Source organism: Pomacea canaliculata, linkage group LG2 (assembly GCF_003073045.1).
Source record: "Pomacea canaliculata isolate SZHN2017 linkage group LG2, ASM307304v1, whole genome shotgun sequence".
Classification (NCBI taxonomy): Eukaryota; Metazoa; Mollusca; class Gastropoda; order Architaenioglossa; family Ampullariidae; genus Pomacea; species Pomacea canaliculata.
In genome coordinates this window covers 15,017,997-15,033,422 of record NC_037591.1, presented here as the reverse complement: position 1 = coordinate 15,033,422, position 15,426 = coordinate 15,017,997, and the positions used below count along the sequence as shown (strand labels likewise).

Here is a 15,426-nt window from a genome sequence, read left to right as displayed (position 1 = left end):
CGACGTAAGTTGGATCATACGTTCATACAGTACTGTAGCATAATAACAGTACAGTACTGCAAACACTTAGCCTATCCAAACACCTATCTTAATACAGTACGCTACATAATTATCAATAAACATAAGTACAGTTTGTGCATACAGAACGTTTAATAATGAAATACTGTACTGTAAGTGCTGTAACAGTAATAAACAGTGTACAGTACTGTAATAAACAAAGATAACAATTCCAAAGAGAGAACAGACTTCTGTACTGGACTCTATGACTTCCGCCGCACGTGGAATGAGGCGCACGTACAGTTCGACTTACGACGCTAAACCTCGTAAGTCGGAATGAGCGTCGTAACCATGAAACGACGTAACCCGAGACCGTCGTAACCCGAGGACTACCTGTATCAATATATATTACTGATGACTGTACTTTCAGTTCTTTTTGGAAACAGTATTATTTGCTCAAGTTTTCACAAGTGGTATTATGTGCTAAATTCAAGCCAGTCACCCAATAATAATGAACGTTTGAACACAAATATACCGGTTAGATATAAAACCTTAATAAATATATTTCTTCTAAAAGAAAGTTGCTTTGTAATGGATAATTTGTTGAAACACAGTTTTTCATGAAATGACTCAAGTGTGCAGGAGATGTAGAAACTGAGAAACAAAACTATTATTTGATTTCGAAACATCATATATACCAAAACATTCTTAAATGTGACAGGCGTTTTAAGGTGATAAACCACTTAGTTCCTGAAAATCTTTAAAAATGTACAGATTTTCTTCTCTAGAAAAATGATACGAATACTATGAAAAGTCTGACACCAGCGATAGCTATTAAATGTAATGGTCTGTACATATGGATTATAATCATGCTTAAGCCAGGCAAAGACATTCTTGTAGTGTGCTTGCAGCGGAATATGGCTCAGATAACGCATGGTGTTTGTTGCCCAATTTGTCTAGTAAGAGATTTTTTAGAAAACTAAAGGGAGACGAGCTATGAATTTATGTTGTTCTCATCCCCAAACTACCTCCCATCTCCCTGGAACGGTTTTCGGGTTCATCTTGCTGCCTGTAGAAAAAAGGCAACTGAAGGCTGCAGGGTGGATTCGTCATTTATTGAATCTTTTATGAAACATCATTTGTCGCAATAATCTGTCTGCGAGATGGGTTTACATTTAAATATAAATGTTAGAATGAAGCACATCGAGGTGTAGGCTTTAAGATTTTATTTTACCTATAGCTACATAACACATCTACCCCTGTGGGACCCCGGGGTATGCTTGCCTAGCAAGCATTGCAAGAATAGGGTCCCTGCCATCCAGCCAGGCATGTCGTAAGAGGCGACTAAGGTGGACACCTCACCTAGAGGTAAAATAGGTTGTGGTAGGGCTAACAACCCCACCATGTAAAAAAAATCCTGTTACAGAAACTAAAACCAGAGAACTCGTCACAGATGGCGAAGGTAATGAAGCACACCAGGAGACTGGACTAATGACGGACGACAGCCAAACCCGAAAGGGAGCTGGCGCCCCGACAGCGGATTTACTGAAGCCGAGGCAGAAGTTGAGGGTGGGGTGCTGGAACGTCCAGACCTTGTACCAGACTGGCAGGATGCTCCAATTAGTCAAGGAGTTTGACAACTACAACTTGGACATCCTGGGAGTCAGTGAGGTCAGATGGACCGGCACGGGAAAGAGGAGACTAGCGTCAGGACATACCATCTTGTTCTCAGGAAGATCAGACGCTCAGCACTCTGAAGGAGTAGCTCTACTCCTCAACAAGAAAACGGAAAAGGCACTGCTGGAATGGAAGCCTTATGGACCCAGGCTTTTGAGAGCAAGATTCCATTCCAAGTACACCAAGCTGACAGTGCTAGCCTGCTATGCACCAACAAATGACTCTGAGGCAGAAGACAAGGATGCTTTTTACGATCAGCTCCAGGCAGCCTCAGAAAGCGTTCCAGCCCACGACATGTTGCTCATCATCGGCGATCTCAATGCCAAGGTGGGAAGTGACAACACCTGCAGGGAGCATGTCATGGGCAAACATGGAATCGGAAGCATCAATGACAACGGAGAGAGACTGGCAGACTTTTGTGAAGAAAACAACCTACTGATTGGAGGCACACTCTTCCCACACAAAGACATCCACAAGGCAACATGGACATCACCAGATGGGATCACAAAGAACCAGATAGACCATGTCATCATCAACCGAAAATGGAGGAGCTCACTTCAAGATGTTAGAGCCTACAGAGGAGCAGACATTGCCAGTGACCACACTCTTGTGATAGCCACAGTTTCTCTGAAGCTACGTCGATCACGAGGAAACAGGCACGTCAGCAGAGAGTGGACTCCGGCAAACTAAAAAATCCAGCCACCGAAAGGGCCTTTGCTATGGAAGTAAAGAACAGGTTCCAGGCACTAGGAGACCAACAAGAGATGACCTTAGACGACTTCAATCGAGTCTTACAGGAATCAGGAGAGAAAATACTGGGCTTCCAACGGAAAAAGAAAGAACAGTGGATCAGAGAAGAGACATGGAAGAAGATAGAAGAGAGAAAGTCAGCCAAACAAAGAATCAACAGCACCAGATCTGAACGCCTGAAGGAACAACACAGACAAAGATATGCAAAACTGAACAAAGAGGTAAAGAGGATGACAAGAACCGACAAAAGATATCACATAGAGAAACTGGCAGATGAAGCAGAAAATGCAGCAAGTAAAAATGACCTGAAGACACTGTACAAGATAAACAAACAGCTAAACAACGGGTTTAAGAACAGTGATGTGCCAGTGAAAGACGTGAACGGTAATGTCGTCGAGGGAGAGGCAGGAAAACTACAGCGCTGGAGGGAGCATTTTGAGTCGGTTCTGAACAGACCAGATCCCCCTCAGCTTGCAGACATCCAGCCAGCAGCTATAGACCTTGACATCTGCACAGACCCACCAAGCCTGGAAGAAGTGACAGCAGCAGTCAAGACAATGAAGAGCGGCAAAGCACCAGGGGCAGATGGAATAACAGCAGAGATGTTGAAAGCAGACGTGAATGTGACAGCTCCCAAGCTGACTGAAATCTTCAGGCAAATTTGGGAATCAGGGCAGGTCCCTGTTGCGTGGAAGACAGGGCTCATCTTCAAGTTACCCAAGAAAGGAGATCTTGGAGACTGCAATAATTGGAGGGGCATAACACTTCTTTCCCTCACCAGCAAGGTCTTCAGCAAGATTGTTTTGTCAAGACTGACGGCAACTCTTGAGAAAGACCTCCGACCACAGCAAGCAGGATTTCGCCCTGGGCGATCCTGCTCTGAACACATCTTCATTCTGCGACAGATTCTGGAGCAGAGCAACGAATGGAACACACCGCTGTACATCAATTTCATCGACCTGGAGAAGGCTTTTGACAGCATCCACCGCGAGTCCTTATGGAAGATCCTGAGGCATTACGGAGTCCCTGCAAAACTTGTTCAGGTCATTGCAATGCTGTACAGCGATTTCAAATCCCAGGTTGTCTGTGACACGGAGCTCACAGACCCCTTCAACGTCAGTACCGGGGTGAAGCAGGGCTGCATTCTGTCGCCGTTCCTCTTCATCCTGGCCATGGACTGGATCATGAAGACTTCCACCGACAGCGAGAGGAGAGGGCTCAGATGGACCATGACTATGACAGCAACAACAGCATTGGAAGACTTGGACTTTGCTGATGACATTGCCCTGCTGTCACACCGCCACCAAGACATGCAGGAAAAAACAAAGGCCTTCTCAGAAACAGCTGGAAACCTTGGCTTGAAGGTCAGCACAAAAAAGACTAACAGTATGAGAGTGAACGCCAGAGTCCAAGACAGCATCAAACTAAATGGAGAAGAGATTGAGGAAGTTGACAGTTTCACCTATCTTGGGTCCAAAATGTCAAACACCTGGGATGCGGAGGTGGAGATTCGAGCCCGACTGGCGAAAGCCAGTCAGGCCTTTGCCTCACTCAGGAGCACATGGAAGGCAAAAAACATCAGCCAGAAGATCAAGCTGAGAATCTTCAAGTCAAATGTGATCAGCACCCTCCTTTACGGATCAGAATCTTGGAAGATGACCAAAACCATCAGTAACAAGCTTGACGTCTTCCAAAACAGATGCCTCAGGCGCATACTTAACATCTTTTGGCCAAACACCATCACCAACGAAGAACTCCACCGAAGAACTGAAACCGAGTCCATCACCACGCAGGTTCAACGAAGGCGTTGGCGATGGATTGGACATGTGCTCCGCCAGCAGACAGCAGACCTTTCCAGAGTCGCCCTACGATGGACTCCAGACGGCCGAAGAAAACGAGGCCGCCCAAAGGAAACTTGGAGAAGAACAGTGGAAAGGGAGATGAAAGGAAAGGGCTGGACATGGGGTCACCTAGAGCGTGTTTCAGCCGATCGACATCGGTGGCGGACTCTGGTTGAGGCCTTATGTGCAACCTGATGCACAAAGAGGAATAGATAGATAGACATAACACATCTAACATGAGCATACTGAGAAAAGAAACTACAGTGTTACATTACTTAAGACATTTTACTGCCATTTTATAATGACATCTCCAAAACAAGAGCCTCATATATTTTTGTTATGATAAACGTTTTATCGTTTAAAAAGCAGAGTAAATGCATGTCTATGCATATAACTGTGTAAGTAAGCAAGAACATTAAAAATTTTCTTTGAAGTTACAATTATACGAGTTTACGCAAAACAGAAATACTGTTTACTGTGAAACCGAAATAAAAATCCAGCGTCACTTCATGTCTTATCCCACCCATGTCGTTTGTCTCTGTTAGGCGAAGCACATCGGTGTCTTGGATGACCTCTGAATGAAACAGACTGAGCGACCAATCATCCAGCGTTTAACTCTCCGGAAAATGCGGTAAGTTAGCTTTGCGTGCAGATAATATTTTAAAAGTAAATGACTGGAATATAATAACTGGACTACACATCAAAAGAGAGTAGACAACTACTTTAAACGACACATGTTTCTAGGGCATCTGGGTTCACAGCTCACTCCACGTCCGCTGAAACAAAGTTATTTAAGACAATTTATAAATGTCATCTGGGAACATGCAATATAGCCACATGAAAAAAAACCATAACCATACACTCGTTTTGTGCTAAGCATTATTGTGTGAAAGTAAGTACACAATACAATTCCTAAAAAGACTTATTTAATATTATCACTTTGTATGTGGTGTGAGCAATCGGTCTAAAGACTGTACCGATGTTAAGAAAACTCCCGACAGGGTTTGTAACCATTCCGATTGAGTACTCTAGAGAGGGCATTTTTAAGTCGTGTAAAAGTTTTCTTTTTTGTAGTCTTCAAAATTTAGCAATTGGCAAAATAAAATTCAACATCTTGTTGTGCAGCGTGGGGACAGACTGGGATGGATTATTAGGAAAAATATTATTCCTTTGCATCACGTTGAGCCTATATTTGCATTTTGTTGCGCTACGCGAAAATTTATTGAATATTTCGTATTTCAGAATAAATGCTTTTTATTTTCTTTCTCGCCATTATACCATATCCCCACCCAAGCAATGTGTAAAAAACCAAAATTACAAAATGTCACCTTCAGGTAGTTCTCCTGAGAAACAAGAAATTGCATTTTAGACAACAGTGCATCTTTAACCACAACAACACGAAAGTGCAGTCATGCACACAGGTACTTTACAAATTCACTTTTATGCCACAGGAAATGCGTATCTACTATGTTATATTTTGAATTGATTATAAAATAACAGTACAATATCAGTTTTTTCAGTTGACAACGAAAGACGCAGGCACATTTTAGGATTGTGACTTCTACTACTCACAGTCTTTTTCACAGATTATGTTATTCTTCTTATGGACAGAAGTAAAAATTAAGACATATTGCATTGTATTTAACCACTTTAATGGCATATACAGAGAAATATTTAACAGGAGCTAAAGAAGACTATGTGAACATTTTTAGATTTATAAAATATAACAATTATTAAAATCGCTAATATATTATGATCAATCATACATGACAGCCGCTTACTGACCTGTAAGTCGTGTCGTGGTGTAAGTCGCCCGGAAGCCCGTGGCGTTAACCACTGACCCAAAGACATTCAGCACGATTGTCAGACTGTTTCTGGTTGACCTCAGCCCTTGTGGGAAGGTAGCCCCGCACAGGCTGTAACACAAAAACATAAAACTCTTTGAAGTTTGAAAGTTTGAGGTTTGTCATTTACATTTCGTAGCTAAATGATATCAGACTACGTCCATCAAGACGGCCACCACTAAGGTCAAACGAGTACACGCCTGAGAAGTTAACGCCTTGGTCAAAAAATGTTTTATCTACGAAAAAATAGATACCAAAGAAAAATATTTAGTAACAAGTGGTTGAAATTAAGATTAAAACGAAAAAGTACATTTAAGCTATTAGCAGGTTTAAAAGTGATCGAGCTGTCTGAGAAAAAGCATCATCTAACGCTATCTGAGACTGCCGTAAACTTTTATGGACTTGCGGCTGGATGCCTTACAGATAAGTGTCTCTTTGCAGTGAACTATCAGTCTCATTTGACTAAAGTACGTTAGCCTCTTTGAGAGGAGTCTTCCAGTCATGTGCTAGGGGAAAAATTTGGGAACTGTGCAGGACCCCTTTTAAGGTCGTGTGTTTTAAAGGCGAGTAGTATTTCACCACCTCAAAGAGCTTCAATGGCGTTGAGTAAGAGGCAATGGGATGTTTGACACCTTCAATGCCATTACAATGAAGTGACGCTGAGCAGTACAATATACCATTATATGGAGAAAGAGAAAGAATTGTAACAGAGGAATTTGTAAATCCAACCAGATGAATCGTCTGAACTACCGGAACAAATCAGGGAATCATGGATTAATCAGAAAACATACTTGCCTTACCAAGAAGAATAAATCATGCATTACGGTACGTGTGTATTTGTGTGTGTGTGTGTGTGTGTGTATGTGTGTGTGTGTTGTGTGTGTGTGTGTGTGTGTGTGTGTGTGTGTGTGTGTGTGTGTGTGTGTGTGTGTGTGTGAGAAATAGAAAAAGAAAAGTGGAACACTGACACGAGAAAAAATCTATTATACAGTGTATAGCCAGATATGTAACGTGTTATTCATTGGATTACACATGTCAACCATTTGGATGCGACAATAACAATACAACAAAAGGAGCTAGTAGGTAGACATGGGTGATAGAATTCACGCAGGAAGTATCACTTAAGAATGCAAGAAAAGAGACAGGCATCCCAAGTTTACTTCGTAAACTTACGTGGTCATAACGGTACTTGTGTCCACGACTGCGCCATCGTAGACTCTGACAAAAGCATTCTGGCATTGCGGTCCTTGAGAGCCGACAGAGAAATCAGTGAACGCCAAGTCGATAACAGCCTCGTCGTCATCCACCTTTATGGTCCACACACAGTAGGTGTTGGTAGGATACCCAAGAGGAAAGCCAGGTGACGTGAAGTTTCCCTCACTGTCCGTCATCAGACCCTTTTCGCATTCTGAATAAAGAAATGTCCATGTCACCTTATGTCAACAGATATGTTTCAGGACACTTAAAATGAGTCATAAGTAATCTGCAGCTTAAGGTTATTAGAAACTGGGAATTTAATCCACACTGTCTACGAGAAAAACAGTGGAAAAGTGCATATGAGAGAACAATGTTTCTGTTGATGTACTTTGAGGAAAACAATACTAAATTAAACATTTTAATGAGATCGCACGTGCTCATGAAAACACACACACACGCGCGCGAATGCACGTGCGCGCGTGAGTAAAAGGGGTAAATGAATTGTAAGATGAATATATACAAGTAAAAGGGAAACGAGACAGAAGATTAGCTGCCGTAGTCTGATGCCACTTTATGAATGGATTAAAAAGTAACATTGATATAAAAAGCGTGGACTACCTTTTGAATGCGAAGAGTACGTCAAACTGAAGTTGTTGTATCCTGTCTGAGTGTTGAACTTCATTAACACTACGTTTTGTGTGGAGGTCAAAGGTGGCGGAAGTGACAGACCGCAGTACTTTTCACCAAGCAAGGGGGAAAACTCTGTGGCACCGTCGTGTACCTGAAATAATGGTGAAAAAATAAATATAATTTTCTTGATAGAAAGGGAGCAAATAAGGACAGCGTTTATGACATTTGATGGAAAAGCGTTTGAAGAGTGTAAATGAAGCACTTAGCCAAGTGAAGCATACCAAACTAAAATTCTAATGTAGTAGCGTCGAAAAAAAAACCCCGAATACATCATTATGATCCAAACAGTTTTTGATAAAAGTATTTCTGTTGCTTTGAGTGACTGACACCAGTCATGCAATTAAAAATGCACATCTTCCGGTTCAGTTTCAGAAACTTAAATCCAAAGTTATTGCCTCAAAATATCGACCCTTTTAAAATATATGAAAAATCTTTAAACGCATTTAAGTAAACAAACTAACAAAAAACCCTAGACATACAGAGCAGCAACTACATGAATATAAATAGGTCAGCAACTAACACCTATTTTCAAATTAGTAAATAATCATACCAAATAAAACATACCAAATAATCTTCACACAGTTTTGAAAATTTCCTTCGGTACTAAGACCATTTAAACATTTCAAACATTTTAATTTTCTGTATTCCACAAACATAGCTTAATAACGCATACATATTTCCAGGTAAGAGTTTGTTCAGCTAAAGCTTACTTCAATGTAGTTTCTGCACATTACATCCTCTTCTAAATTCAGGGAGGAGAATTGTATGTTTATGTAGTAGCCTAGTTGTTGTTTAATGATGTAAGTGCAGTCAGCTGGTGACATGTTAAAATCTGGATCATCAGGGGAGTTAATGATTCCATTGGAAGTCTGGAAGACCTGTCGACACTCTTATCAAAGCAAATAAAATTTGGTCAATTAAATGAAAAAGAGATGTAACTGGTTATTTATTAGAATCACATTAACGTACTGACATCTTTTAATGGATCTCTCATTATGCTAGCGTGTGCATGCAACTTTGTACATATACACAAATATATCGTACTTGCAGACATGAGTGCAGATGTATGTATGAGAGTGCGCTTAACTTTGAGAGTAATTTACCTTAATTCTGTTTACATGTTTATTGTCAAACCTGTTGTCCAGGAAGCCTTGAATTTATTCAAGTTTTTCTTTGCAGAAACCATTTTAATTCGGAGTATTTTTCCGCCACTGATGATTGTTGAAAATGGCCCAGACTTTTTAATTTCAGTACGCTTGTGGACAGGTTTCTCGGTCACCTGCATCCATCAAGAAGTCTTGTTATGAGGTAAGAAGAATAGTGAAAAAATGTAGGTGACAGAACACATGATAGAAAACATGTTCTAAAAAGCTTTGTCCTAAAGGTGTATTTGAGTCTATAATGGGAATTAAGAACAAGACAGCGAAATTTGTAAAGAAAAAAAATCTGATTACTCGTTCTGTAAAACCAGTGTTAAATTGACTTCAATTCATTATTGTTTAAAGCGTGTGCAAGTGCAAGCGTCTTCGTCAGTTTGTGTCATGCTGATAGCTGGAGAACTTTTTTATTTTTGTGTTTCTAAAATCTGCTAGACCTCTGGTTGCATAAAATGAAAATAAACTTTATCTTATTGCCATTTATTGCTAAAATGATGTATATATATATATTACTAAAGTGTACTCTGATTTTCCGAGAGCCAGTTAATTGCTATTCTGTTCATACAAATCATAAAGAAACCTGTCATCGTCCGGTGCTTTTGGCGAAATCTTTCTTGCTACATTCATGAGCGAGGAAGAAGAAGCTTTGTCTGATAGATATCATAAAACACAGGAAAACATACTACAAGTAATTTTTAACTTACTAATATTTTGTTTCTACAGCATGGCCCAAGCCGAACGTCCTGGAAGGAGAGTGTGATGGTCTTGTAGGGCTTTGTAGTGATGGTCCAGAGGACGTCCTCTTCACCGTTGTATACGTCGGGGTAGCCGGGGGATGTGAAGGTACCGCTTTCTTCAGTGTAATTATTAAGCTGAATCCAACCTGTTCAAAAAGCACATTTTCGCAAATTAAACAGATTTGTTATTTGCCTGCCTATTTTGCTGTGTTCTTTCTGACTGTCGCATCCTGTGTCGGTAAATGTACGCATAGACTGATTGCTAAAACTAATTAACACCATACACTTTCATTTTGTTACTGATATTTCAGGAAGGATATATTAAGTAATCAGCTGGTGACAAATGTTACCTGATTTTATCTGATTGTAATGTATCCGATATCCTTTCTCAGCAGACGTGGCGACAGCATCGGACATGAACCTGACTAATACTATTGTGGAGTTCTGGTTTTTGGTCTTCAGAACAGACAGGGGCGTTGGTCCACAAAGTGGGCCTCCAACAATGGGTGATAATTCAGAGTTTCCGTCAAATATCTGTGATGTGAACGAATAAGGAAATGCTGACATCGCACTTACAAACTGCATGATCAAAGTGGTATTAGTAAAACGTATCAATCTCATAACAGTTCTAAACAGTGAGAGTATTGGTTTTTCTATGTATAGTGCTGAAGTTACCGAATGTTCTGACCTGTAGAACATCTTGACACACACCATCTTGCTGTTCTCCCAATTCAAAAACTTTGAATGAGAAACGAATCCTGAAGCCTCTTTGTTTCACAATTTCATACGTGCAGCTCAGGTTTGCTTGATACGGGTTTGGAAAATCTGGCGACTGTATGTAGCCCTTCCTCCTGTTCAGTCGTTGAAAACAGGGTGGAGTCTCTGGGTACGTAAACGATCTTCGAGTCAGACTGATTCAGGAATATCGGACTGCTTTATTTATATCAGACTGATTTACTGTCACAACACTGGTCGAGACGTTTGTTTCGTAAAATGAAGTCATATTATGTTACATTTCCCGTTCTCTACAGACCTAGTAAAAGTTTCTAATGTTTACAGAAAACGAAGCAAATCTTACAAAGCTTACCCCAAGAAGCCTGAAACTGAACTCCTTTCGTTTCAGATTGAGCTTTCAGCCACAGATATAGTGTACTTCCAGAGGACTGCAATGCACCCACTGCAGTGGGTCTCCGTATGTAGGCCAAGTTGGAGTAAGCATCACTGTCAATGACCTAATAAAAAATTAAAACCATTATACTTGGACAGCAGGTTTGCCTAACCCGCCTGGATGCAGATTACAAACGCGACATGAATTTCAACTTGTTTATGTGGGTCTTTTTTCAAGAACTGGTGATTAAGAGAATTTTTAAGAAGTGTAGTTGACTAGACAAGCACAGAAACAAAAATGCTTAATAACGTGTCCAAAAAATGTCCCTACAAATTCATGTCTAATGAACTCATTTAATATATACACATGTACACACGGAAAATGTCAAGTGCGTACAAACACACATATACACGCACGCACGCACGAAAGGCACACACACACACAAGTAACAATAACAAACGTTTTACCCCAAAATACGTGAGTGTTTGATAGTTTTCACCTTTTTAAAGCTTTGAACGACGCAAACATGTTACTAAGTTATGTTTAATAAGGAAATGCGCTATCCCCAACATACCCGAAGTATGTTCAATGAAGCAGTGGACCTCCTTTCTATCTGAATGTTTGTTAAAGAAAATCGAATCCATCCTGCCTTGTTGACAATCGTCCACACACAATCTGTGTCACTGCTGTACACTGCTCCTTCGGGAAAACCAGGCGAGGTGATGGTTCCATTTGGTTCGGCAACATACCCATTGCAACCTTTAGGAACTTAAAAAAGGAAAACAAAACCAAATTTTCAGATGTTCCATAACTGACTGTTTTCTAAATTTTTAACAATGACGTATACTGTATTTCAATAGTAAAACATTTTAGTACGTCTAAATCGTTATACTAATGTCCTTTGCTGTTATGTAAGTATTGTCACTACATGGATCATATCATGTTAGTGTTAAGGTCAGTGAGGGGGAGTGTAAAATAACAAAGTAATAAAGTGTAATTATAGTTGTCAGTTACCAAATTCTCCTTTAGAACACTTTGTAAATGGTGACAGTCTTCTGATTCACCTTGGGAATATGGAAACTTAAGTGGGCTATTAAAAATGCATGCTCGTTCCGAAATAAAACTAACTTCGTAGAACAAGAATTCTTGAACCTCATTGTAAATTTCTTTCCGCAGAATGTTGCAAAATATGTTAGGATTTTACATTTACTATATACCTTGTTTACATACTACAGCAAGAGTGGTTTCGGGTATTTCGGACGCCAGTACATCATCATAAATGCAGTTAAAAAGGTTTTGCTCATCTCCTTGACATCGCACGCTGCTCATGTGTATGGCAGACCTTGCGGATCCAAATCGCATTGTCGCTTCTTGCTGAGGCACAGCTGACCCGCTGTAACTATATTGCATAACAAAACCCTCAAAAAGCTTTTTAGGCAACAGATCTGGTACAGCTATCTACAAAGGATAGATATTTTTTGTTCACTTTGCTTCTTGTAGTTTGGGTAAATATTAACAACCTTAAGGATTGTTTGTACGATTAGTTTTATCATTAGCGGGCTTGAAGACATGTTCTTCCAGTCACTATAGATATTACTTTTTTAGGAAACTAAAATGGTCACATTTTCCCTATTTGTTCTTATGGAAGTCAATATTTTCTGAAATGTTGACAATCGTTTATAGATATAACAGAAATGTATATCGATATATAAAATTATTAAGTATAAGAAAGATATCACAAAGTAAATGTTCGGGTAAGATATACTACGTACTTGGCTCCAAACAAAGTTCTGCAGACAATGTTGGCAGCAAGAGCGCTGTACAAGGGTCGTGTCGCCAGGTCTCTACTTGCTGTGACAGAGCCCCACACACCCGCTTTGAAGACCTCTACCCGACCCTCGTACTGAGAGGTTCCGTTGACAAGGCGAACTGTCTGCACCTCCGACACACCTGAAACATTGGAAGCTAAACTAAATATGACTTGAAGTTCATTGCCTTAGAATTTAACTTACTACCAACATACGTTCAAATAAATTGATTGGATGGAGTGAGTGAAGTAACAGCGAAAACTGGGCAGGAAGATTTGTGCATTTGTAATATCCCAGTATCGGGACAATTTCATTCTAGCACACCTGTGTCACAGCTGACTCCAAGTGTATATCGAGGGTCACAGCTCTGGTCACGTGATGAGAAACTACAGTTCGACAGCGACAGTTCTTCCCCGGTACAGTTGATGTACTTTCTGAGTATTTCACCCGGAGCTTGGCCGTAAGAGTTGGCGTAGTACAGAACCGAGCCATCGCTAGAAACATAGTGTAAAACACACACACGCACGCACGCACGCACGCGCACGCGCACACGCACAGAGATATATACACATGCTTGTGCTGGCATATATTCACACTTCCCAGTACTGTGCTTGGTATTTTAACTTAATGGTTTCTAATATATAGAATACTTTGTCTTACCTTCAGCAAAACAAAAAAAAAAAAAGGGGCACAGTTAGCAACATAGCACTAAAGTGACATTGTCATTCGATCAAGCTGGATTCATAAACGGCTGCTCACATATCGCTGAACTTTATCTTTTTTAATAACTGTTAAAGTCTGAAACAGCGCGAAATATGTGACTGCAATTCTCTTATACAGCATCTTTCGTTCATAAAAGATTGGTTTGAGAGCATATCGTGAGATGTCATTGAACTTTGAACGTATCTTTGGTTACGTACGTTGGATAGTTTAACTGTCTGCAGACGACACTCCCAAAATTACTTGAGACATACTGATGGCAGACACTCAGCCAGACTCCATCCCTCAAGATTTCTACTCGTCCTTCATACGGGTTAGGTCCGTTGACAAGTTGCACCTCAATTTCGTCTATGAAGGACATATTAGAAATTAAACGAACCCATTAAGATTTATGACAAAAAGACAATTATGGAATTAAAAAATCGTTTACTAATATTAATGTGTTGAATTGCACACATTTTTGTAAAAGGTGACCTGAAATAATGATATTTAAGCACGATATTACCTGCTGACGATCACCAATTGGCAAGATTTTTTTATTTGAAATCGAGAACAATGAGTGAAAACCATTCAAAAACACCTATTATTCTTTTTTCTCAAACAAGTTGACAATCATATCTGAGGGTCTTAAATATTTTCATGCTGCCAAGAATATTATAAAAGCTTTAAAAGAAATTAATATTGAGTGTGTTTGTCTACATGCAAGTACTAAATTTCGTTGTCGACGTAAGCAGCGATGCGTTAATTTAAAAAAAGTATGTTATTAGATCTACAATCATGGTTATTTGTTGTTTTTGTAAATATTCAATGAGAGATCAGTGTACTAATTTAAGAGTGTGCTGATGTCTTCATTCAACAAAAGGACAATGCTATTAGATGCTGTCTGTAAATTGCATTGCCGTCGTGGGTTCTTAAACCTATTAACGATTTATAATGCTTTGTGAGTACACAGTTTTCCAAAACTTTTTGGTATATGATAGTTAATTAATAGTAAGTAATAATGATGATGATGATAAAGATAAAGACAAAATAAAAAGAAATCAACAACAGAATCAAAGAATTTTCTAAACTGCCTTAAAGTGTGACTAAACTCAAATTACAAAACGTGAGTTTATTTAAATCCTACATCGGAGACGTGATAAAATAATGATATGCAACGTCAGATGTACTAAATAACACTTTGAAAGCATTAACAAAGCATAAAAATACTGCAATTATATAACTTTATTATTGGTAGGAACCAAAAACGTACATCGCTGCCCTCCCCTAGCCCGATGACGTATAACGGAGTATGACGTAATCGGCACTGGTATAAGCGCGTGGCATAGTTCGGTGAGTCACAGATGGGAAAAATTTGAGCAGTTTTTGGTTGTAAGTCTGCTTCAGTTAACACGATTATTATACCAACGTTCAAATTTCCCGAAAACCATAAAAAGAGCGTGAACAAACTTTTTTGTTTTTTTACCGATATCTGCAAAAAATTAATAAATAAATAAATAAAAATAAAACAAACAAACAAACAAAAAAAACCCCAAAAAACAAAAACCGCAAACCATTTACTGCTCTTTAAGACCTTCCTGTAAATTCTCTTGCACCTTTTATCTAGATTTCGAGAAGAAAGGGTTTGTACCGTTATAATTTTTACAAAATGTTGACCAACCCTGTATTTTATGCCTACATTAATAACACTTTATTTGTACTAAAGAACATTAGTACAGATTTCTGCACATGTTTCAGCAACATTGCTACCCGCTGACATCTAAGTAAAATAAAAATTTAAAAAATGCCAAAAGCAAGCAAAAGACACAGCTGTACCTTGGTTATGATGATATTTAATTCCTAATCCGAGTAATTTATTTAGAATTTTGTACTGCACGACACGGAAATAACTCAGGATGAT

General features: G+C 39.5%; 1 protein-coding gene across 3 annotated transcripts in view; it reads right to left on the bottom strand.

The window, feature by feature from the left end:
• Positions 1-4,365: 4,365 nt before the first annotated feature.
• The window catches only part of LOC112554482, a 35,065-nt gene continuing 24,004 nt past the window's right edge, over positions 4,366-15,426 (bottom strand). For 2 of the 3 annotated variants that reach the window (XM_025222267.1, XM_025222283.1), the window contains 16 exons: positions 13,727-13,874; positions 13,131-13,300; positions 12,771-12,948; positions 12,216-12,397; positions 11,573-11,766; positions 10,978-11,122; positions 10,579-10,772; positions 10,241-10,424; positions 9,858-10,036; positions 9,131-9,275; positions 8,707-8,885; positions 7,925-8,087; positions 7,283-7,517; positions 6,051-6,181; positions 5,594-5,608; positions 4,366-5,041 (listed from right to left, as the gene is read on the bottom strand). In XM_025222267.1, the coding sequence (XP_025078052.1) occupies positions 5,028-5,041; positions 5,594-5,608; positions 6,051-6,181; positions 7,283-7,517; positions 7,925-8,087; positions 8,707-8,885; positions 9,131-9,275; positions 9,858-10,036; positions 10,241-10,424; positions 10,579-10,772; positions 10,978-11,122; positions 11,573-11,766; positions 12,216-12,397; positions 12,771-12,948; positions 13,131-13,300; positions 13,727-13,874 (2,456 nt within the window). In that variant the 3' untranslated portion in view covers positions 4,366-5,027. The remainder of the gene's footprint in view (positions 5,042-5,593; positions 5,609-6,050; positions 6,182-7,282; positions 7,518-7,924; positions 8,088-8,706; positions 8,886-9,130; positions 9,276-9,857; positions 10,037-10,240; positions 10,425-10,578; positions 10,773-10,977; positions 11,123-11,572; positions 11,767-12,215; positions 12,398-12,770; positions 12,949-13,130; positions 13,301-13,726; positions 13,875-15,426) is intronic. The other variant, XM_025222275.1, reaches the window with a different exon arrangement.